The sequence below is a fragment of the Gallus gallus genome, chromosome Z, assembly GCF_016699485.2.
Source record: "Gallus gallus isolate bGalGal1 chromosome Z, bGalGal1.mat.broiler.GRCg7b, whole genome shotgun sequence".
Taxonomy (NCBI): Eukaryota; Metazoa; Chordata; class Aves; order Galliformes; family Phasianidae; genus Gallus; species Gallus gallus.
Window position 1 is genome coordinate 58,681,696 of NC_052572.1, and position 24,805 is coordinate 58,706,500.

Consider the following 24,805-nt stretch of genomic DNA (forward strand, 5'->3'; position numbering starts at 1 on the left):
TGCAGCCTTCTCTCTTCCAGGCTGAACAAGCCCAGTTCTTTCTGCCTTTCTTCATAAGAGAGGTGCTCCAGCCCTCTGATCATCTTCACTGTCCTCCTCTGGACCCTCTCCAAAAGCCCCACATCTTTCCCATGCTGGGGGCCCCAGGCATGGACACAGTACTCCAGCTGGGACCTCACAAGGGCAGAGTAGAGAGGGACAATCACTTCCCTCTCCCTCCTGGCCACTCCTAATGCAGCTCAGGACACTGTTGGCTTTCTGGGTTGCAAGCACACATTGCTGGCTCATGCAGCTTTTCATTAGTGAGGACCCGTAAGGCCTTCTCAGCAGGGCTGCTCTCAAGGAGTTCTTCTTCTATGTGTATACATATGTCAGATTACCTTGACCCAAGTATGTAACAGGCTGAGATCCATCCTCATTTCTGCTTGATGCTAGGCGCAGTGGAAGACAGTCCTTAAGCCAAGTGTCTCAAAACATGAACGGGACAAAGGAAAGGAGAGGAGAGAAAGAGTGTTCCTGCTTTGATGAAATTTAAAGAATAAGAATAGATGATTGTTTCAGGGTATGTTTGTATCTGAGGGACAGGATATCTCAAGAGCAGAGGCAAGCAAACTACGCACTTAGAGCAGCTTAGAGGGTTATGAGTTGTAGTCAACATACACACTCATGCACACACAGGCATCTATTTTTAGGTAATCCCCATGAGCGGGAAGCAGAAACTCCCTAAGCAACTGCCCTATTACTTACCCACACTTGAGAGACAGCAAACCACCAAAAAGGAGAGAGAAGGAAAATGCCAGTGGTAGTGCCAGCAGGGTGTCTTCAAGGTGCACTTTTCCTCTCTTTCCCACTGCAGCCTCTCTCCTGCTTTTCTTCTCCCCAAGGTCTGCAAGGTTTTTTCCACTTACACACCGTCCCTGCATGGCCAACACCTGATACAGAGCCCAAGTGGAATACCTGCCTTGCAAAACAAGTCTTTGCAAAAACAAGATAAACTAACAAGGTCAGCTCTCTCTACAAAACAAGATACTTGCAGCTGCAGCCACAAGCATCAGTTCCCTTAAAACTGTCAGAATACTTTGTTCCATCCCAGGATCATTCTTCAGTCATGGGCCTTTAGGTCCCTGACACAGTGATCTACCCAAATCGTGTGCTATGTATAATGTATACAGCAGAACTAGGAGCATAACACTTTTAACTAAATGTTTGGATTTGTATATTAATGACATAGGGAACTAGGGATAGCTGTGTTGGTAGAATATAGAATGCTTATAAATCATTCCAATTTCACATTTCAGTGGAATACTTTACTTTTTTTGACATTAATAACAACACATAGTTTTTAATTGTAATCAGGCATTATCACGCAAGATTAAAACGGTCCTTAAGAAGTGGCTGTTGAAGAAGATTGAATTTACAATACCACAGAGCTCATGTAGAATAGCTACTACTGATGGCTTAGGTCCTCAGTGGTCTTAGTGGCCAACATCAAACTCTTTAATGAGTGGAGGAACTAAACTAACAGACTACTTTTTCCCCATCTTCCTCTCTTCCTTGCTGTTTAATACTTCTTACCCACCTCCTCAAAGAAAAAGGAAAGATTTCATTTACTCTCAACATAATTGTTTGGGTGTTTTTTAGTATCAAGACTTGTTCTGGTTTTGCCAGGCCTCTTTTCTATTTATTTTACAGAATTGTTCTGTTTCCAACAGATATCCTTCTTGCTTTATATGTATTCATATCTCTTATTTTGCAAATTTTCCTGTTTGCATGTGTTTTCCTTGAACCTCTTATATGCCACTGTACCATAACTTTCTGTTGCTCCCTCGCAGTTATGTTTTTCTGGTTATTTCATTTACAAAATGCATTCACATTTTCACAGGTTATGCCATTGTGTTAAAGTACTACAGGATTCTCATGCACTCTCACCACTTACTCTGTCTCAGAGAGCTTGTATTTATCATCAGTGCAACGAAATATTAATTATGTGGTACTTGAAAGGGTGGAGGTATGTTTGCTATGCATAGGAGTATGTGTTTGACAGCCTTGTAGTGTTCTTTTGCAGCTGTGAGCTGGCATTCTGGTGTTAATTCTGAGAGTACACCTGAGCCACAGCAGTTGTTACCTGGACAAAAAACAATCATAAAGAAGTTAGGGGCAAGCAAGGTGACCAGAGAGAATGGAAAGCAACGAAGCTATGAGATATATCATTGCCAAATATTTATTGGGTCTTAAAGATCTGGATAGTCCTTCAGCTACTGATATAGGATATAATTCACTGTAAACAGCATTGTGTTCTATCTGTACAATATGTAGCCTGTTGCTAACTGTGAATCGTGGCATAAAAGTGTATGAGTCAAAGACAGTCTCCTTCAAACAAAATGAAAATATTTTCATTTTTTTTCCTAAGTGAATTTAGTTTGGGAACAGACAATAACAAATATCAACTGCATATATTTGTATTTGTTTTATGTCTTTATTTAGTTGCACAGTTTATGTCATCATTTAGTAGTGTATTTAACTGCTGCATGCACAAGTATTTGTAAATGCAAAATTTCAAATTTAGCACAAATTATAGAATACCTAATTGTAAGAACATTCAAAATTCAGGTTCCAGGTAGTGCAGAATTGGTCTAGGTTAATAAGAATTGGGAGGAATTTACCCTTCTTGAATGTGCAGTGTTAGCGTGTTACTTGGGGAAATGCTCAAGTATATCTGTCTCCTGTTCTTTAGATTTTGTCAGATGAGAAGTTTGTTGAATCAAGATACATTTTTTAATGTCAGTGAAAATGATTTGATGGGCCAGGAGCAAGAATAATAAGCTCAAAGTTTAACATTTCAGTGTTTACAACAAAAGGTAAGATATTTGTTCAGAGGTGCAGAACACAGTAGATGAAAGGAGATGCTGGAAAAAGTGAGCATGAATTCCCTTATATAGTTCCAGAGGTAATTTCAGATTCATCATAGAATTGCAGGATGGTCAGGGGGGACTTCAAAGTCTGCCCAGTTCCAATCCCCTGCCCTGCACAGGCCTGCCACCCACCAGCTGAGTCTGCCCAGGTCCCCATATAACCTGGACTTGAGGGCGTCAAGGGATGGGTCATCCACAGCTTTTCTGGGCAGCTGTGCCAGGATCTCACTACCCTCATGGTGGAGAATTTCTTTCTAATATCTAACCAGATCTATTCTCTTTTAGAACTGTTAGCCTTTGTTCTGTTATTACACTCCCTGACAAATAGTCCCTGTCCATCTTTTTTTCTGTAGACTTCCTTTTTAAGGAAGGTCTCTCCAGAGCCTTCTCTTCTCTAGTCTGAGGAACCCCTGCTCTTTCAGCATCTCTTCAGTAGAAACATAGAATGTTCTGCATTGGAAGGGACCCTTAAAAATCAATTGTGAGATTCCTTGTTGCTTGTTCTTGTTAGGTTGTGATAGCTTGTACTTGGTTTTATTCTTGATGTAAATAATGCAAATGTGTGTCAGAATTTATGAAATTCTTTACTGCAAGTGTAATATGTGTTTTTATGTTTTCGCATAATTTACCATACCAATTTGCACTGAAATGTATAGTTCAGTATCAGCTGGGATATCTTTCCTTGTATAATTCATATTTAGTGTAGGACTTTCAGCTATGGGAAAGGTGCATATTTATTTATTTGTTTGTTTTTAAAGAAAGTTATAATGTAGTGGTAGTAGTTTTGCATAGCACAATTCTACTTTTTTCCCACATTAAATGTTTATTCAACCAAATCATAGGTAAGAAAAGAGATCTTGAATCTAAGTAAACATCATTGCATAGCAAATAAAGGTTGCCAGAGACCTTGTTAAGCCTCTACAGAGGCCATCGTCAGCAAAATTTAGCACACAGAGTGGTTAGAAACAATTTTTGATGATCTCTAAGGATAATTTCCCTTTTGGATTTCTGTCAGCATTTCATGTGATGGAATAGCTTCCAACTATATGGTGACTTGTTTCCAGAACCACTAGCACTAGAAACTAATGCTTCATTACTATTTGATATCATTTATTTGAGTGAATTAACATGTTCTTCTCCTGCCTCCATGTGATACCAGCTGTTAAAAGCTTGTTGAAATAGAACTGGAGCATAAGCAAAGAATTTTATTTTTTTTTCAAATGAGGGCATTATATACAATAAGCATTTTCCTTAGTTTTAAAACTTTCTGATAGGCTGTCAAAGGTAAAATAAATTTCCGCATTTCAGAAGTCAAGTAAATTAAATTTTGAAATTGAGTAAAAAGTATGTGACAAGCATCACCATTTTGTGTTTTTCTCTCCCAAATGTCACTGTCCCGTAACAATTATTTTTTACCAGGGAGGATCTGCTTCTTGCGTGGTGGGGATTCATAAAATCATAGAAGCATCGAATCACCAAGGTTGGTGATTCCCATACGTGTAACAAGGTTTTCAAGATAAGTCTGAGATAGCTTTGAACTGAGGTTTTTTGAAACGTGGAGAAGCTCTAAAAGTTAATTATCTGAAAGGAGGGATTCCTTTGTTGACGTATTGAAATACTACACTTGAGGAATACCTTGAATCAGAACAAGACTTGGAGTCTGTTAAAAATAGTTGGAGAGCTATCGAGAACGATCATCTGCTGGCTTATTAGGAAGGGATTGTGAGCAGAAATCTGTTACTGATTTAATTTAGACCTAGAAGTAAATCTCTGAAAATAGTCCGAATAAACATCATGATTTGTAAGTAAGATGAAAATAGATATGTTGTATTAAGAAGTAAAATTGTTTTAAATATGATTTATTGTTAATTTATTGTCAATAAATGGACTTATAAAAAGAAGCCCTTTGGCCTGTAACCCAGACAAGTTCTTGGTTTTCTTGTTTTCCTGTCTTTTACCAGTAAAGCAGGTTCTTCTGGCATTTAAAGGCATATTTTATGGAGGAGCTGAACAGTTTTCAAATTCTTTCTGTTTGTCAAATCTTATATTTCATTCTGCTTATAGTTAAAACTGAACTTTCTGGTTATGAAACATACGCTTAGCAGAAAGAATAGCACAATCCATACTGAAATGGAAGGCTAAGAGGTTAAGTTTAAAAGGAAGAGGAGCATGGGTTTCTGAATAAGTAAGGTGTTAGAAAAGTTTGTCAAGAGCTGTCTTTTTTACCTCTGTGTACCTTTAGCTGAACTTTTCCATTTTTGTTCATTTTAGTGTATTCAGTTTTAGAAAGAGACTTTACTACCCAATTTTCTGAAACTGAAATAAGCCTGTAGGCTTGAATAGCATTCAAACTAGTCCATGGTCTAGGAAGCCATGAAACAGAATGTGGAATCATACTGTCCTCCTTACATGGTGGTTTCAGTTATATGTGATTGGGAAAAAGAGTATATGATTTTCTTTGAAAAATCTTGAAATCCAGAAGTGATATGTGGGTCATATAACACCTATTCCAGGGCAGGAATTCTAGCTGAACATTTGACAGGTAACAAATGCCCTTTCAGAAACTAGTATCTTTTTTGACCAACTCCTCTTTCATAGCTACTGTCTAATTCAGAATAGCTATATTCCTTCTGCCTTTGCTGTGCTGCTTCAGCAAAGCCAACTGACTTACTGTATATGTGTTTTCAAACAGAAGTAGACTTTTCTCTTCGAAAACATATCTCAAAATAAAAGGAAATTTGCTCACTTAAGCTTTGCAATACTTGACAACTTTTTTTTTTTTTTTAATTGCTCAGTAAAGTTACACAAAACCACAACAGTTTCTTGAATGGAATTGACAGGTTTGTTAAACCTCACCTCATATTATAGTAAGATGTATACTGATCTGATTAGAACATGAACATAACACAGGTATCTTTATGAAATTGTAACCAATCTAAAAACCAATCTGTACTGCAAAACTGTTTTTCATATCTTTTGTTTAGCTTAGAGACATTAAGAAATTCTTTAGAAAGTGTAAGCAAACGTGTGTATGTATGTGTGTTGAAGTGTGTATGTGTTAACAGTTCAGTTGCTCTATTTAATTGCCTTAATTCTTTTATTAATACTTTATCCATTTTTTCTTTTATCTTCTATCTTCTCTAGTAAGTATTGTACCCAGATTACATCTGCTGCACAATGAATTAACTTTTGGTATTCAGAAGTCCAGCACTAAAACATCTGACAGCAGTTTCTTATGATGATGATATAATAACACCCATACTTTATATTTTCCATGATATGGCAACCAGAGATTGTTGTTATATTTGGCTAACTCACAGGCCTAAGAAATAGCTTTTGTTTTTTTAATAACATGTTTATTTTTTTAGGAAATAAAAAGTTTATTTAAACCAAAGTTTGTATGGTTTATTACATAATAAGTATTTTATTTATAAAGTACTCTTTTTCTTTCATAATACAAGAGCTCTTACTTGAAACCTGGAATGTTTCTCTGCAGTTCTTAGCTCTGAAGATGTAAAAACTGTGTGAGATACAGAGCTGAAACTGAAGAATGAAGTATTTCACAAAGTAAATGTGAAAGTGGTTTGCGTGATATTTTCAGTCAATCTTTGGTCAAAAGTTACTAATAAAATTGTAAGGCCTTCAAAGATACTGTGTTAAAATGTGAAGATGAAATTCTGTTTTAAGTAAAAATGTTAGTGTAGGACCTTCTCTGAGTGCCTCATTTTTGTGGTTACAAATGAAAACATCAGTAAAGAATCAGTAATTCATTAAATGTTATTTAAGGTGCCAAATACAACTTTTTAAATACAGTTTTCACAAAGCTTTAAGAAATCTGTTGAACTAAAAGAGTAAAGGATAAAAATAACAAAAACAGATCAGAAAGATATACAACTGATCTTCTCTCTCATTCATCCTCCCATTTTCCTGTCTCTCCATTTCCTCCTCCTTTCCTTTCCCTCCTCCTTCCTTCCCGTCCTTGCATATGGCTTAATTACAAAGATCTTAGAACACTTATTTTGAAGAATAAGCTTGAGGTATAAACAGTGTTTTAATGACCACCTTTGAAGTAAAAAAAAATAATAAATATTGATCTGCTTTGGTAACAAAGAGCTTTCTATTCATGAACTAAACAAACAAATAGTGCAATCTAAAACTCTCTTTTATGTCATTTTTATGACATAAAATTATTGATCTCATCAATGTGCCAAATTGTCTGTCAAGTTTTAGAAGTGTAACATGTTAATGTTTCATTTTAAACACATAGCAACTTTTGTCACAGAACAATGAGTTTTGATTTTGATAATATTTCCAGTATTGCATAGGAGTTTCTTTAAGGAAGAATAGATAGCCCTTAACTAGATGACCTTTGCTATCTGTGGTATTTATTATGTATCTTCCAAAATCAGTCATTACTAAGGTAGAGGTTTCCCTTGGTACTATAATGAATGTGGTCAGGCAGACAAATGTTGTGATCAGTATTTAAGACCATTTCTAACATATTTAGTGTAAATGGTGCCAGAATTATTCATCTTTAAAAAAGCAAGCATCCTGTATGCAATTCAGCTGTCATAGGACAACCCATTTATTGACCTGCAGTTAGGTAACAGAAAGTCGTTTGGACTGTGACTTCATTTTTTGTAAGATAGTTCCCAAGTGACATGATCTAGATGTCTCTGTGGTCTGTGGCTAGTGGATGCTTTCACCATAAGCACAAGCCATAGTTTTCACTTTCACCTTCATTCATTTTCTTTTTTCTAGAAGTCTTTGGAGACTTTCTTACTTCTCCTGCTTCCGAAGACCTTCTCCTGGCACAAATCTATAAGAGCAAAGGTTATGTACGCAGAAAGTGGTAACTGCTGTCACTGTATATTGGAATCAGGGCCTCATTTTGTGTCTTATGATCCTCACAGGAGGACTTACGCTTGTCAGACGTCTTTGTGAATTATCCACCTCATCTTCCAACTGGCATCTAAGGGCATAGGGCTATCACCTCCCATATGTTCCAGCAGACAGCACAACTACGTGATTACTGAACAATACCTAATATTTTTATTCTTTGTGTCCTATATTTGGTTACAAATTCTGAGTAGGTACAACAAAGTCAATTACAATTGCATATTGTAATTTTCTTTTCCATTTGCTTAATTAATTTCCTGAAACTTACAAGAACTTAATTTTCTCTGAGTCTTCTACTCCTTTGTAAAACATGGCTGAAATCGGCAAGAGGGTGAGCCTGCGCTAATGGTGAGAGAAAAATGCACAGACGTAACAGTTGTATAAGTCCCATTTTCTTTGGAAACTAGGCTTAAAAGCAAGAACATAAAAAAGACTGAAGGATAGGAGATGAGAAGACATTACATGCTTTAAATCAAAAAGAGTTTAATGTGGGAAAAAAAAAAAGTGAAGAGTAGGAAATAACTTTTTTTCCCTTGCATTAATGTGTGTGCTTTTAGAAAAGACATTATGGACAATGTGGAAGACCATGTTTTTATAGATGAGATATCATTGTTGTCACTTATGCTAAGGTAGAAAACCTTTTTCAGAAAGACAAGGGAAGCAGGTGTCTTTAAGATTATTTAGTCTTGTCCACTCTCCTATTACAGTTTGTACGTAACAAAATATTCTCAGCCAAAGCATTGTGCCTCTCCTAGACTTCATCATGAATTTGGTGGTGTACATAGAATAAGAAAAGTGTAGGGTTCTTACAAAGTCCAAGGTGGAAACTGTGTATTTGAGTCTGATTTGATCTACTGGCTATTTTGAAGATTTTGATGAGAAACTCAGAAACTTGATGTTTTCCTTGCAGACTCCTAGACTTTGAGAATGGGGGTGTGCAAGCAGATGCATTTTATTCAAAGAAGTCTTTCTTTTGTAAGCTTGGATATAGCCAACACAGTCTAGATCTAGATCCAGTTCAAAAGGTGAAATAAAGTAGAATGTCATTACCTTTGTTAGTTTATTTACAAGAGATCCAGAAACTTAATGGTGTTTATGAAGTTGAATATTGCAGGTAAGATGCAGTATGTGACTCCGCTACTCTTTAGTACCTTACTTAGCATTAAGCAGTATAACATGAAATATTAAGAAATTGTTATACCAGGAAGAATTAATTCAGAATTTTAATTTAAGAAATGAAGCATTGAAAAGAAATAAAAGGAAAGAAAGAATGAATAAGGAATTTTAATGGTTATCTAGTATCCTGTTGTCAGTAAAACTTTTTTAGGAATATAGAATTTATTAAGAAGCTTTAGTAGTAGTGTTTGGGAAAAAAAAACTTCCATTATATTTATGTTGATAAACAAGCCTCAAAGATCATAACTATAAGCTTGGACATCCCTAAGAGACATCTCTATTGAGTGTTTCTGTATTTCATTTTTATAAAATTGGCATTTTTTGAACACTCTGCTTTAAATTGAGAAATATTAGAAGAAAATAGGATGTCCAGGAGTGAAGGGAGTGAAATGCAGCCCACCTTTTAAAAGCTGTGGTCACAGGCAGCTTTTGTAATCCTTTTTAAATATAATAGATTCATTGAAAGACTATTGCCAGTAAAAAAAATTTAACAACTCTGTATCTGATCTTCTGAACTGTAAGACCTCAAAGGTCTTGAAATTTCTTTCCTTTAAATAACATCATCCTCAAAGAGTATTGTGCTAGGATGGAGGATTTTGAAATAAACCAGAAGAGAAAAAGCTTTTATGGCAAGCATAGTACGTACTTGCAAAGTTTTTAATGGAGAATGGTTGTATGTTAGGTTCTTTACAAATGCATTAAAAGATTAGTTCTTTCAGTACAGTCCTTATAAATCTGTGCAATTTTAGACATTAATGACAAGCAATATAGCAAAGCTATAGCAGGTGGATTTGAAAGTATAGCTATGAGGGATTTAGGGTTTTATACAGTACTGCCCCTTCTTTCTGTGTTTGTACATGAAAGAGAGGAAATTCACACACTATCCCTAAATAGCATCTCCTATTGCTGCAAACGAAAAGACAATTCTGCAGTAGATGCACCATTATTCTCACATGTAGTAGATATCTTTCACTTCTGTCCTTCAGGAAAAAAACACCATGCAGTGTTTCTGGGTAAAATAGGCCTTATGCCATTTCTGAAAAAGAAGACACTACACCAGGTTTATTCCGTTTTTAAACTTATTGGATATATTGGAGTTACAGACATAAAAATAATAATAATAAATAAATAAATAAATAAAAAATAATGAAAAGGAATTATGTGTGCAGTGGCATCTTTCATTCTTTTGTTTTTACTGCAGAATGCCAGAAAGGTGAGAAGTCAGACTTCTGTACAAATAGTTTTTGTCAGTTACGGTTTTAGTCACTGTAAAGACTAATAAGAAGATGAGGAATACCACCAACTTTTCTCATGTAGGTTGTGTAATGTATGTGGTTTTGTTTTCCAAAAATGGCTGATTGATACATATTGAATGTTGGATATTGTATACTACGTGACTCCAACTGTGGGATAACTAGCTGGGAGAAAGAGATGATAAGAAGACTGGTTCACTTAAGAACTTCTCAGAAAATGGCCATTTCTTCTTTTCTGAAGATTATAAAGATGTGTTGTGCTTCATTCCTTTTTTTGACATTACTCCGTAGAAGTTTCTTTGCAACTCCAGACTTCTCTTAAAGTCACTGCCTTCGACCAGTAGTGTTTTATTAAGTTTATGTAAATGAGGCTTCTCTCTGTGTCTTTGAGAATCTCTTACAAGTTCACGCAGAGGGAAGCTGAAGAAAGTAGTGTTGATTCTCTAGCTTTGTTTTCTCAACGTTTCACTTTGTGACCTAAAGAATGCAGGCAAAGTCATAAGGACAACTTGTAGATCTTAATTTTAAATTTTTGCATATACAGGTATCTAGAAAACAGGGCAAAGCGTCATTGTTTGGAGAACCTAAAAATATTAAAAATAATAACATACCATTTTTGTGAGAAATGCACATTAGCTGACATATAGGATGGGATAGTATAGGAAGATTTCTACAGGAGACACCTATCTAGTCTGTTTTCAGAGCTTTAAACATTACTTATCACTTGATGGCTTGTAACTGTCTTAGATCAGAGAACTGCAGTCTCCTTTAGATACGAGACAAACTGAAGACTGTGTTTCTTCAATCCTACTTAGTAAGGTATGTCCTAATCCCACTTTCTTATTTGCTGTCTTTTATAATGGCACAGTCTGGCGGCAAGAATGTGGCCAATATGATTACAAATTTAGTTATGGAAACTGAGAATATCTCTTTGAAAAATGCAGGGGAAAATGTGTTATATATATGATGCTTAAAACTAGGGTATAAAATTAACATTTAAATATAAAATGTCTGCAGCAGAAACATCATAAAATGTTTTTACTAAAATATGCTTCAAAGTTACTTGTGGCATTCCAATTATTATCTAAAACTGCCCACATTAATACTACTTTTGGTATGCATTGAATGTTCTTGTTTCTGACACTAGATGGTAATATTTTTGTAAAAGCTGTGTATGCTTTGGCAAAGTCTAGGTAATAGGTAAATATGAAAAGGTAACTGGAAAATATAAATAAAGACCTTCTGTGTCTGACTATTAACAGAACCTAAAAAGATTTGTTATTTTATAAATTGAATTTTTGATTTCTTCCTTTTTTTATTGTTTTATTTAGACCTATAAAATTTTGAAAAGATTTTTACCAGGGTGAGTTGATTAAAAAGCTTTTACTGTATCACAATAGAGCTCCAAAAATTCTGATTTTTAAATGTATTTCTTGTGTTAGTACTATATTGTGTCCAAAAAACCTTTAAATCTTCAGTGATACTGAATCCAGAACAGTAGAAATTTCACATTGAATATTATCTCGAGCCATTGCCATCTCTACTGCTGCCTGCTGTGCGATTGCAGATGACATCTTCTGTGCTGTAAAGTGGCTGGGAACAGTTGTGCAACTAAAGATAGATAAGGAAAGTTGTTGTTAAGATGATGCTTTGAAAATGTAAGCTCAGTGATGAAAAATCTTGTCAATTCTCTCATCCTCTTTCGTTTTACAAGAATGCCAAGGCAATAAGATATATCTCCTGTAAGATAAGAAGCAGTAACAGAAAAAAAAGCTTCAGTGATTTGGCTTACTCTGTGTGCATAAAGTGCTTCTCTTTGAAATATAGGGATATTTCAAGTTTATAAATAAGTTTTCAAATCAGAGGTACACTGACAACCTCCTTTTTAGTGTTTTAATGTTAATGGTAATAGTTTTATTTTCCTGGTACATGCAAAGTGAGATCTCTAGGTGTAAAAGATATGAAAGTAAGTTTTCAAATAGTTAAGCTGTCAGCAAAAAAAAAAAAAAATTACTAAATAAATAAACATATTACATAATTGTTTCTAAATACTTTGTATGTGTAAATTATTATTTAAATTCAAAATATAAATAGTTATTTAAAAGTTACCTTGAAAAATACTGAAGGTAGTACTGAAACTATTTGGAGATAAGTGTCTTATTATATAAGAGCTAAAATAATACATTGATATTAACTGAATGAAATTAATGACATATCTTAGGTTCTTGTTTAACTCTTGAATGACTTTTTAAAGACCAAATTGAAGAGTTGTAGTATAATTAGATTCAGCTTGCACTAGTCTTTATTTAGAAATGAATTGTTCGAGTAAAGCAGTACCCTTTCTTTATCCACTGAGGGGTTTTGTCTATGTGTATATGTGGGTTATGGTAAATAGTAGAAGTTAGAATGCAACCAAAAAAGCAAACTAAACTTTAAAGCTGTACTGAGATTTATTTTTTTTTACATCTCCAGGTAATGTGCAACTGTACCAAAAAAATTGCCCAATATTTTAGGTGGCTGATTCTGTCCCGTGATATCTGAAGCACACTTGAGATCAAAACAAGAACCGTAGCTGACTAAGGTGCTATCAAGAAATAAAGGAGGACCAATATGAAGTATTTATCAGTAAAAAAGTCTGCCAGCATTTAGAATGCATTCAACCCATGGCCTGGGTTGAAAAGGACCTCATCTAGTTTCAATCCTCCTGCCATTTGCAGGATATAATTTAATTAATTTACAATTTACAATTAAATTTTAATTTACAAAGTTACTATAAGTGTTAGAATGGATTTTTATGCAGTAGAAGTGATCTAGTAATGTTTTACTAGTAATGAAAGACTCATCGTTTAAGCTTTAAAGTAATGGGGTCTATGCCATAAACTGGGAGAAGAATAGCTGCATATCTCCTTAGCTGCATGTCTACATTTGCTGGCTTATTCTGATGGCAGGAGTTGCTGCGACCCAGGTGCAAGACCTTGCACTTGGATTTGTTGAACCTTATGAGGTTCTTCTGGTCGAGCCTGTGTAGGTCTCTCTGGATGTCTCTCTAGGGCTGTGTCTCACTGGGCTGGTAGTTGGCTTTGGCAGAGCCACGTGTCATCAGGCAGGGAGCCAGCCACTCAGGGCCTTGGCACCAGTTGCACTGAGTGCTCAAGTTGAAGTGATTTATATCTTTTTGTACTTGCTTTTTCCTTCTGCTTTTCATTTCTTCAACATGATAGTCTTGCATTGCAGGAATACTTTTTGTATGGAGGAGTAAACTATTGACCGCTTAAAACAGTTTTTGAAAATTGGTTTATCAAATGTTGCTTTCTCCCCCACAAACCAAAACTGAAAGAAATAATTACCTTGTTTTGACATCTGAACTGAAAATGTATGACATGCAAGTCTTACAGGAATGCCTACATGAAAACTAGGCTGTCATGTTTACAAGGTGATTTTTTTTCCTATGATGAATTTTTAAAATAGTAAGTGGTCTGTAAATTCTACTGGTATTTTTCTATGAAACATAAGTTGTGTAAGGAAAAAAAAAAGGAGCAAGTATATATTAAATTCTGATTGCATAGCTATTCTATGAAAACTTTTGAGTCATTCAAAGGTGTGATTTTTCTTCATTACATGTATGTACTATACTGAACATTTTACACTAATCATTGACTATTCTGTGAGAATAGTTAAACAAAAGATGAGTTTGATTTGCAAATATTGAATGGATGTAGTGTCTTTATAAACTCTGAAGTAATTCATAAGAGAAAAGGGAATGGTCTGATTGATGATGCCTAAATATAGATAGTACCATATATGAATAAGCAACTTTATTTTCAGTATTCATTTTATCTCTTTTTCACGAAGTGCAGTTTAATTTTTCTCCATTGATTGCAGAATTACATTGGCCTATTGCCTTTTTGCCAGAGTGGCTGATTGAAGTATTTCAGCATTTGAGACGGTGCATTTTAACTTCTACTTTTAATTATAGTGTTTTACAGTAACATCTGTTAAGACAATTCTGAGTCTTATGTTCAAAGACTGATCCTCCTTCAATGTGTTGTGTGATGTATTTGGTTTACATCCAGAAGGGGGACTGAGATTCAGCTACATCTGAAAATGTTGGGAAGTCTTGGAATTGTTATTTGCAGAGAGGTATTCTGTAGCTTCCGGGAATTTAAGAAAATGTTATATCCATTAAATGTTTATTGTTTTATACTGTTAATTCAGATGTGCAAATTAGTAGGATCTAAGGTATCTTCAGGCCTTAACTTTGTTTTGAAAGACTCAAACCAGAATTAGTGATGACATTTCCCTGATGAAATGTGCCATTCTGCTACTTGTAGGTGTGTACTCAAACATACTTGGCCTTCTGTCTTTATCTGATGTTTTTTTTTAGAGCAAGTAGCTTGTAGACTGTTCACTTAGGATTCATCTGTATTTCTGTAGTAGTGTTTCAAGGTAAATTCCCAAAATGTGACTGGAGGCATTTCCGAGAAAAGAGAAGGGCAGCTTATCTATTAGCAATGGGGCTTAGAAATTGTTATTTATGCCATCACTTTCGAAGATTCGTGTAACTGCTTAGCAGCTTTCTCCTCAATTGAAGGCTAAGTCCTTTAGAGATCTCGATATTAAATGGGAATAAGCAATATTTGAGGGAAAATTGTCAGTCTTGACAGTTTAGCAATTGAATGCTAACAGAGTATGCAGTCACAGTTTGTTTTTCAGTAAGGGTTGCTAGTGATAGAAAGCATATTTTTTTAGTGAAAGTACAATGAGTCAGTATTCACAAGACAATGCAAGCCATAATAGGCCATAAAAACAATCCAAGGGATGGAACACTACCCCCAGAAGGGCAGACTGAAAGAACAGGGGCTGTTCAGCCTGGACAAGAGAAGACTCCTGGGAGACCTGAGAGCAGACTTTCAGTAGCTAAAGGGGGCTATAAGAAGGGGACAGACTCTTTATTATGGTCTGTAGTGAAAAGGAAAGGGAAGATGGTTTCAAACTAGAAGAAGGGACATTTAGCATAGATACAATGAAGAAAGTTTTTACAGTCAGAGTGGTGAGGCACTGGCACTGGTTGCCCAGAGAGGTGGTGGATGCCCCATTCCTGGAGACACTCAAGGTCAGGCTGGATGGGGTTCTGAGCGTTGATGTGCTTAAGTACCAGAAAACGGTTACTACTTGGAAAGAAGTGCACATACACAAAATAAAATATCCACAGATGTATTTATTTATATTTTCTAGTCATTATAGTAAAAATATAATCTTAATATAATGAAGAAAGCTTCTATTCTGGTTGATATTAAAATAACTGATTTTTTAAAAATGAAAAATGCAAGATGCTAAAAAAAAATTGTTTTTTCACAGATGCATCTCTCTGTAGAACAGTGCTCAGAAGCAGACATAAGGTTTACTATTCAACAATAATTTTAAATTCCCTACATAAATGCTTCCCTTACTAATATAAGTCTTTCAGAGGACAAAGCATTGTAAACTTTGATACTTATATTGTGATTTTTTTCCTTATTTAACTAATTTTCTGTTCCTGTTTTACAGATTCTGAATATGGAGTGGGGAGGAGAGTATTCTCTTGATTCTTCCAATTTAGACTGTTTGTTAAATGTCCTCCCTGGAGAACTGGAGTTTCAACAGATCCTTAATGATCTTGATGAAAAAATAAAGAAGAATTCTTCTAGGTAAAGACAATGTTATTTCTATCCAAAATCTTAGTGAAAGTACATACATTTGGTAAGAAGTGCACCTTTTATCTTCTTTCTTTTCCAGTTGCAGGTTAAAATTCCTATAATTGTATCTATAGTAATTTGCATTTTTCACTTGAGCATTTAACAGTATTTAATACCATTTAATTTTTATGCTATGGTCTTTCTCTGTGTGATATTTTTAGCAACTGAATTATCTTAATCTTAGGAATTATGGCAGTAGGTGTAATATTGGAAGAAGAAAATGTGTATTCCCATGGCAGTTAATATTCCCTATTGCTATGAGAATTTTTATTCACTAAAAGCTACAGAATTCTACAGAAAAAAATTAAAATTGGATCCCATAGTGTCCTTTAAGTGATTTAAATAAAAGCAGAAAATGCAAGAATTTTTTTACATTTATTATTCCTTATATAATTCATTATTTTATCTACTTCAAGTACATTCATGATGCAACAGAGGATTTTATAACTAGAATTTATTTTCAAATATGTTTAATTGTCCATTTTTTATATGATTTGTAGGTCACTCTGAAAGTAATGCCTCCTATTTATTTCTATGGAAAATAAATAGAAGTCAAGTTCTCACGCCTGCTTTATATTTTGAAAAGCGTTGGTAGTGTTTTATATCTGCTCTCTTTAGTGCTGTTAGAATACTGTGAAAGATGTTGTTACACAAATAAACTGAGTGCCCTTTCAAAAAAAAAAAAGTACACTCAGAAATATAACAAGTAGCATAACTGTGTATTAAATTTTGACAGTGTTTACCTTTTGGCTAAGGTATTCATGCTAGAAAGTCACAATTTCACAGAATGCCTTCATAACAACTGGTTTAAGGTTATATAACTTCTAACGAAGCCTACATTTGTGAGAGGTCTTTGAGTCCATTACCAACCAGCTTCCTGAATAACGGAGATAAATCTTTGCTGTTCTTTACTGAAAAAATGATTTAGGTCATCTCTGTGTTACTATTACATTGCTTGTGCTTTTGTTTATATTATTCTTATCTAATTATTATTATTATTTTTTTTAATATCTTACTGTCTACAGATGCATTGTGATGATGGATATTCTAGGCTAGCAGTGAGAGTGAAGGTCTGGGTAATATGCTTTGAGTTGTGGACCACTGCACAGCACAATTTTCTAGCTGTTGATGTTAGTGAAATACGGATATTCAGTGTTCATTTTGTGTCATAAAATAGTAATAGATGTTTCTGAAGTATGGTGTTCTGGGAACAATTAGCATCAGCATGCTTGGCAAATGTGTAAACTAGATATTGTCAGCTCTTCAACTAGCAAATAACACTGATTTTGTCATTGTTGCCAGCCTGAAAGTTAGAGTTATTATAGAGTGGAACACATGCCTTATTACTCTTTCTTTTTCAGTATGTCTTAAGTTGAGAAACCTTCACTGTCCACTCATTTTTAATAGTATTTCATATCAAGTAGCACTATATGTTATGTTTAACATCATCACAGTGGAAATATATTTAGATTTTTAAGGAGGTTGATTGTTCCTTTCACAACTTCAGTCACAGAATCATAGAATGGCTTGGGTTGGAAAGGATCTTCAAGCCCACTCAGTTCCAGCCCACCAGGTTAGGGCTCAGGGCCCCATTCAGCCATGCCTTGAACACCTCATGGGCTTCTCTGGACAGCCCGTGTCAGTGCCTTGCCATCCTCTGAGTGAAAGCTTTGCATTTCTGTTGAATTGATACTTAAGCTAGTTTTTAAACTAATTTTTACAAGGAAAATCAGAACATAGCTCTGTTGTTACCAGGTGATATTTTGCTTCTGAAATATGTCAGTTTCAGAAATGGAGAGGAGTTTAAAGGAAGATGGACAGCAGCTGATGTGACTTTTAAATTAAAAAGAGTATTTTTATTGCTAATATATTAGAGGTAGCATGGAATGAAATCATTTTCAAGTTACCATTGATCTTTATAAGTGGTATGATAACAGCAGCTCTATGTGCTACAATGATACAATTGGAATACAGTCTATTTTTCATCAGATAGATTTATGATTTTATTATACCACTGAGAATAAACATAATAGTATACAACATATATATATTTTTAAAAATAAAACATTGTGCAAAAAATTGTGATCCAAAAGTGCATAAATCACTTGAATGCTCATTTATTGCCTTCCAACTGAATAGCTTTTATAAAATTGTATGACACAACAAATCAGATCTCCTTTTCAGCACTTCGAATTACTTTGGTATTTCTGAATTATATCAGTTCTGCTTGGCACTATAACAAAGGGGAAAAAAAGCCGTGTGTGGGAAATTGTTGTATTTCTAAGTTTTAAGAGAGTAAGTGGTTCATGCATTCATTATTATGTAGCAGAGCTCTTTTTACACCTGAATGTTAACTTTATTTTTATAGTACTCTACCAAAGCAGGTGAATATGGACTCTCAAAATCACTGTCATTGCTGACATGTTTTACCTGCAGAGGTAGTATCAGATCATTAATAGCATAAAGTTGTATTCATAATTTCATTAGGACTGCCATTTGTCTTCAGTTTTTTCCCTCACATATGCTTTGACTAAATCCTTGTTTTCAGAAATGAGTTATTGGATTTTTGTTTTCTAAAATAGATGCATAAGAGTTTGTAGTAGTTAATTTATTAGTAATTTGCAGAAATAAACTTTCAGCTGATATTTACTATTGCTATACAGAAAATAAGGTAGAGGGTTTAAACCAAAGTTACCATGCATACTTTAAATATGACTGTGGCATGAAATCTTTCTAGTGGTTGATCTGTGTGTTTACAGTTTTCACTTAGGTGGGTGATTGACTGCTTTGTAGTGGTGGTGACGTGGGGCAGATTCTACGAGACTGTAGGTCAGTGTGAGGTATTCCACATCTTCTTCAACAAAACAATTACTCCGATTTCAACAAAATTATTTACTAATAATTATATTTCCCCAATACAGTGCAGACCATATATTTCTGAGGCTTTTTACAAAGGCTTAATTTGACTTCAGTCCATAAACTTCAGCCTGACTGTGTAATTAACACTAAATTAGTCACCTGGGATTTCAGTGGTCTTTCATCACAGACTCCAGGAAGGTCAAGACTACTAAGTACTTGAAGCGTTGCATCTTGTCCCATAACTGTTCTTATAAATTGTAATCAGCATTTCAGTAACTAACAAGATCCTGAACTTGCAGACTTAAAAATTATTAGGAAAGTCCCTCAATCACAATGTTAGTATGATGTTTTCCAGTTCTTATGGTTGTTGATTACAACCTTGCTACTGTGCATAGGAACAATTCTCACCACTGATACTTCACAACAAAAAGATGGTAATTTCAGACAGGGTATTAAGCATTGGTGTATTTTCCTATATCAGAATTGTAGTATACATGGGCTTGTGTGTTTTTAAATTGTGATGTGCTGCAAGACTTGTCTTTCCCCTTTTTATTTGAGGAATTTTTTTCCTCTCTGAAGTTTTCAGGTAGAAGCTGTACTTCACTTTCTTATTATTCAAAAGAAGTACTAAAGTATTGGAATCTCCGTAGAAAAAGAGAATTTCCAGCTACACCCAACATTAGACAAAAAATATTTATAATGGCCAAATGGAACTATTATTTATCACAGAGAAAAACTCCAACATAACTTAGTTGCTGTAAAAGTGCATTCCTGTAGTGTTTAACAGAAAATTTAGTACTTATTAAGACATTAGAATAAAGTTACTAAAATTGTTGTCAAAATGGTACCTGTATAGAATAATAGAACTAAGAAGATAATGTGATTTTATTCGTATTCACTTTGTGTTGTCTTTGTGCCTGATCACGGAGTAAAGGCAGTTTCTAACCATTTGGTAGCTTTCTTGCTAGAAACTATAACAAGGAGAATGCCTATGGGAATTACACTGCTAAAAGATTCTCTGGACGTTCTTTTACTACTCAAAAGTGTATAGCAGGTCTTCTGTTGCAGATTTTCAATTAATTTGATTGATTTTACTTGAAATACTCTGTATCACTAGCAATCAAGCTTGTCAAGAAACATAAATGACAACAACATAGAAATATAACGTTAGTGCTTCTGTCTTCAGAAGATGATGGAAAGAAGTATTTCATTAATTTTAAGGCAACCTACCTGTTCTTAGTAAAATACATGTAAACTTTGATGCTCACAACAGATTCTCATGCATGTGAAGCTCTTAAGCATAAGTAACATGAAGTTTAAAGATTATTTCAGTTTATAGCTTAGCAATTTAAATTTAACCAAGCTCAATGTCATTTTATGGCTGTTCCATATTCTATATAAAGTAAATTGAAACAGTGCTCTTTAGGAATTGAAAGGAGTTAGATCATTCTTCAACTCATAGTAATAACATAGCAACATAATAACATAGTAATAACATAAATACTAATAGTAATCTTAGATAATGGAGAATGACACATGGTGATAGCAGCCCTCATTGGTACTATGTTCTTCAAAATGTTTTTTCAGTGCATACATCTGTTCTGTTATAGCACTTGGTTTGTAACTGAATTGTCCCCCAGTTTGTTGCTGCAGTCACGTTACAAGTAGTCTCTATGCATGATTATTAGGTTATTTCTAAAAACTCTTATTGACTTAATAAAAAGGAGCACCTAGTGGTTCTTAAACTGAGAATGTTTCTCTGCAATATGAATACTTACAAATGATGTCAATGTGCTACTCCAGAAAAGTACTCCTAATGTGGACATAGGTAACATCACAGAACTTAGCTTAGACTCCAAAAAGAAACCCTCAGTTGTAGGAAGAAGAAACCATTTCAGTGAAATCACATTTTCACTGGCATAATCTAGCAACCTTCTATGATGGACTGACCACATTGTTGGACAAAGGGAAGACAACTGCTACCTGGACTTCCACCAGATCCTTGACATGGTCCCACACCATAACATTTTTTCTAAATTGGAGAGTTACGGACTTGAAGGGTGGACTATTTGGTCAATAAGGAATTTACTGGAAGGTCACAGCCAGAGTGTTATGGGTCGCAGCCAGAGCATTGTGGTCTGCTTTATGTCCTGGTGGAGGCTGACGAGCGGTGTTCCTTAGGGGTCTGTCTTGGGACTGGGCCTCTTTAACAACTTTATTAATGATGTAGATGCTGGGGTGAACCCTCAGCAAATTTGCTGATGTCACCAAGCTAAGCAGTGTAGTTGATAAAGCAGAAGGAAGAGATGGCATCTGAAGGGACTGTGATAAACTCAAAAAGTGGGTCCTTGTGAACCTAATGAGGTTCAACAAAACAAAGTGCAAGGTTTTGCACTTGGGTCAGGGTAATGCCAGGTATGTATACAGACTGAGGGAAGAGTTCCTTGGGAGCAGCCTTACTGAGAAGGACTTACAGGTCCTGGTAGGTGAAAGCTTAACTTAAGCCAGCAATGTGTGCATTTGGCCCAGAAAGCCAGTAGTATCCTGAGCTGCATTAGGAGTGGCTAACAGGGAGAGGGAGGAGATTGTCCCTCTCTACTCTGCCCTTGTGAGGCCCCAGCTGAAGTATTGTGTCCAGGCCTGGGGCCTCCAACATGGGAAAGATGTGGAGCTTTTGGAGGGGGTCCAGAGGAGGGCAATGAAGATGATTAGAGGGCTGGAGCACCTCTCTTATGAAGACAGGCTGAAGGATCTGGGCGTATTCAGCCTGGAAGAGAGAAAGCTGAGGGGAAACCTCACAGCAGCCTTCCAATATTTAAAGGGAGTTTATAAACAAGAGAGAAATTAACTTTTAACAAGGGTAGATAGTGACAGGTCAAGGAGGAGTGGTTTGAAACTAAAGGAAGGAAGGTGTCAGTGGATGGCTTTTATTGAGAGAGTGGTGAGGTGCAGGAACAGATTGCCCAGAGATATTATGGATGCCCCATCCCTGGAGGTGTTTAAGGCCAAATTGAATGGGGCCCTGGACAATCTGATTTACTACATGATCTAGTGCTTGGCAGGGGAGTTGGAACTTGAAGATCCTTGGGGTCCTTTCCAACCCAAGCCATTCTGTGATTCTATGATTGCATGATTCTCGAATGATATACAAGTAATTTTAACTGCAAGCATGGGTGTATCCCTCCCTCAGAGGCTCAAGTTATTCTTCATGTGGGACTAAAGATTTCTTGAAAAATCAGTCAATTTAAAAAAAAAGGATCCATAGGGGTATAACTTTCAGATTGTTTTTCTACAGAGAAAGGTTAAATTTTCCTCTTAGTTTTTCCACTCCTTAGTATGCTGCTTCTTTATTTGAATTGCTGAATAGTTTCAAAGACAGGTGGAGACACTCATGCAGTAGAAATTAACTGAGAGCTAAGACAGTGTTTGATTTAAATCCTTATGTCACAACCTTCTAAAAATGATGAAAATATTCTGCAAAATATTAACATTTTTCCATTTTTATTTTATTTTATTTTATTTTATTTTATTTTATTTTATTTTATTTTATTTTATTTTATTTTTTCCTGTGGCGTCTCCTGGTGATCATTGTTAGAAACATGCAGAAATTCTGTTGGACAATACACGGCTTTTCTAATATTGTACCAATAAAATGATTTCCAATAGAAAAATTAAAGAGTTTCTGTTTGAGTCCAGCAAAGTCTTAACTTTGGTACTTAGACATTTAAAACATTCACTGAATGCCTTGCCATGCCACTAGAGTTAAGAGCTTCAGAAGGCATTTTGAAAAACCAACAACAAGCAACACAATACATATGGAGCAAAGACACAGTTAACTATAGTAAGCAGGAAAAAGACTGATTTCCCTTTTCTACTCCAAATTTTGTGTGTCTGATACAGATGGGGTCACATATAGACATGGCTGTATTTTTTCTATTGACCACACATGATACGAAGATAACTCCTGGTCCTATCATTGCATACTGATTATCAATTGATTTCATCTGGATTTATGTCTGTTTGTTCAAAAACAGAGATTATTTAAATACAATTTAAATTTAAATTTAAATGTACCTTCGGTTAATTTTCAGTGTAGGAGAATTATTTGGAAAAAAAAATTGAATGTACCCTTCTTACAATTGTAATTTTAAGAATATAATATATAATGTACATTAAGCACATTTTTGACATCAAGATCACATATTTTGTTTATTTTTTTAAAAAACTTCAATAAATCTTGAAAATAGACTCATTTTCTACACTGATAATAAATTATAAAGCTTTAGATACTGGCTTATACACTGAGAATGTAAAAATTGGTTCCTAAGTAAAGAACACTGGCAGAGACCAACAACAGTAGTGCCTTTTACAGTGCACGTTGCCACTGTCTGTTGGATGTGATTGAATGAGACACCTTAGTGTGACACAGTAAAAGCCTTTGCTTGTGTCCCAGGAGTCAAGTGTATGCTTTGTAGACCTGGGAACATATTTCACAAGTTGAAAAAGATAAATGCCAGTCTTTTATCAAGTTTAGTCCTCATGCCTGGACTGTCCTGTCAGGAACCTGACTGGGTCACATGCAGTGAAAGATTGTATTTCATGGAAGTCATTTGTCCTGATAGCGCCCTGATAAAGTCCTTATGAGCAGGTACTTGTTTCAGTCCACTTCGTTTCGACATCGCTGATGCTCAGAGAAATCTCAGAAAGATTTTCACTTCAATCTTATGGAGAGTGGTGTACAGGTCACCCACATATTTATAAGTGTTAATGTACTGTACCATCTTTTCTACTTACAAAATTTGGTTTCTGAGGGTAATGCAGCTGTAAAGTGTGGTGTCTTCATCTCAACAGAGTAGATAAGCTTTCATTTGTTATATCTTTATGCATGCAACAATTATAACCATAATTCACAGTGAGTACAATTAAACATGGGAAAATAAGCTGTTCCAAATGTCCTACTTATTTTGATGAAATTGTTTTTGAAGTTGTACAGCTTTCATTGCTTTGGGAACTTCACATGTATTTCTTCTTTTCCCTTTCAAAATATTAATCATTCTGCACTTAAGTACTTATGACTGTCATTGCATTGTGTGTACCATAAATGCATTTTATCTACTCAGCTTGTTCAAATTATCTACTGCTATATTTTACTGTATTGTATTTGTTTTATGAAACTTGCAAATAAAAGGAAAACACAGTCTACTGTTCATCTCAGAACATAACTTCATGTGATCATTTGCTTACTATTTTACACTGATTTTCAAAAATGACAATTCAAACTAACAGAATCAGTTCCCAAAAGTAAGGATGATAGCGATTTATTTTATTGCTGCTGATCAGAATGTGGCAACCATTGGGAATTTAGGATACACTGTATAGTATCTGTAAAAAAAAAAATAAAATGCAAATCACTCAGTAAAGGAGAAAATCTAGTAGACAGATCAGATAAATACTTCTCCCACATACTGAAAACAGTACTATACACGCTATCAAATGACAAAATACGAAGGGTGCTCCACAAGTAATGCTTCCTATTCCATTATGTTGGCCCACAACATTAGAGGTGGATATTGGTGTTATGGCTGTAGAGGTTGGACCTTTCCACCAGTATGTCATTACATGTTGTTGCCATGCAACAGATGGCAGCAGAGGGGCACTTTGACAGAATGGTGTCTGACATGGAAATGTGAATGAAGCAAAGGTGTGTCACTGAATTCCTCCATGAGGAAAAAATGGCACCCACTGACATTCATTGATGCTTGTGGAACAGTTATGGAGACCACACAGTAGTACGAACATAGTGAGGCCAAGGGTTATGTGCTTCAGTAGTGGTGATTTCAACCGTGGATGACCTCCACTGGTACAGATTTTCATGAGCGCAGCATGCAGGCTCTTGTTCTGTGGTGGTGAAAATGCGCACCTAGTGGTGGTGACTGTTAAAAAAGATTATTTTGTAGCTTAGAATTTCCTC

At 35.2% G+C, this 24,805-nt stretch overlaps 1 protein-coding gene across 5 annotated transcripts in view; it reads left to right on the plus strand.

Annotated features, from left to right (window-relative positions):
- The window catches only part of KIAA0825 (uncharacterized protein KIAA0825 homolog), a 231,048-nt gene that overhangs the window by 16,335 nt on the left and 189,908 nt on the right, over nt 1-24,805 (plus strand). For all 5 annotated transcript variants that reach the window (XM_015280546.4, XM_015280548.3, XM_040655737.2 and 2 more), the window contains exon 2: nt 15,788-15,927. In XM_015280546.4, the coding sequence (XP_015136032.3) occupies nt 15,797-15,927 (131 nt within the window). In that variant the 5' untranslated portion in view covers nt 15,788-15,796. The remainder of the gene's footprint in view (nt 1-15,787; nt 15,928-24,805) is intronic.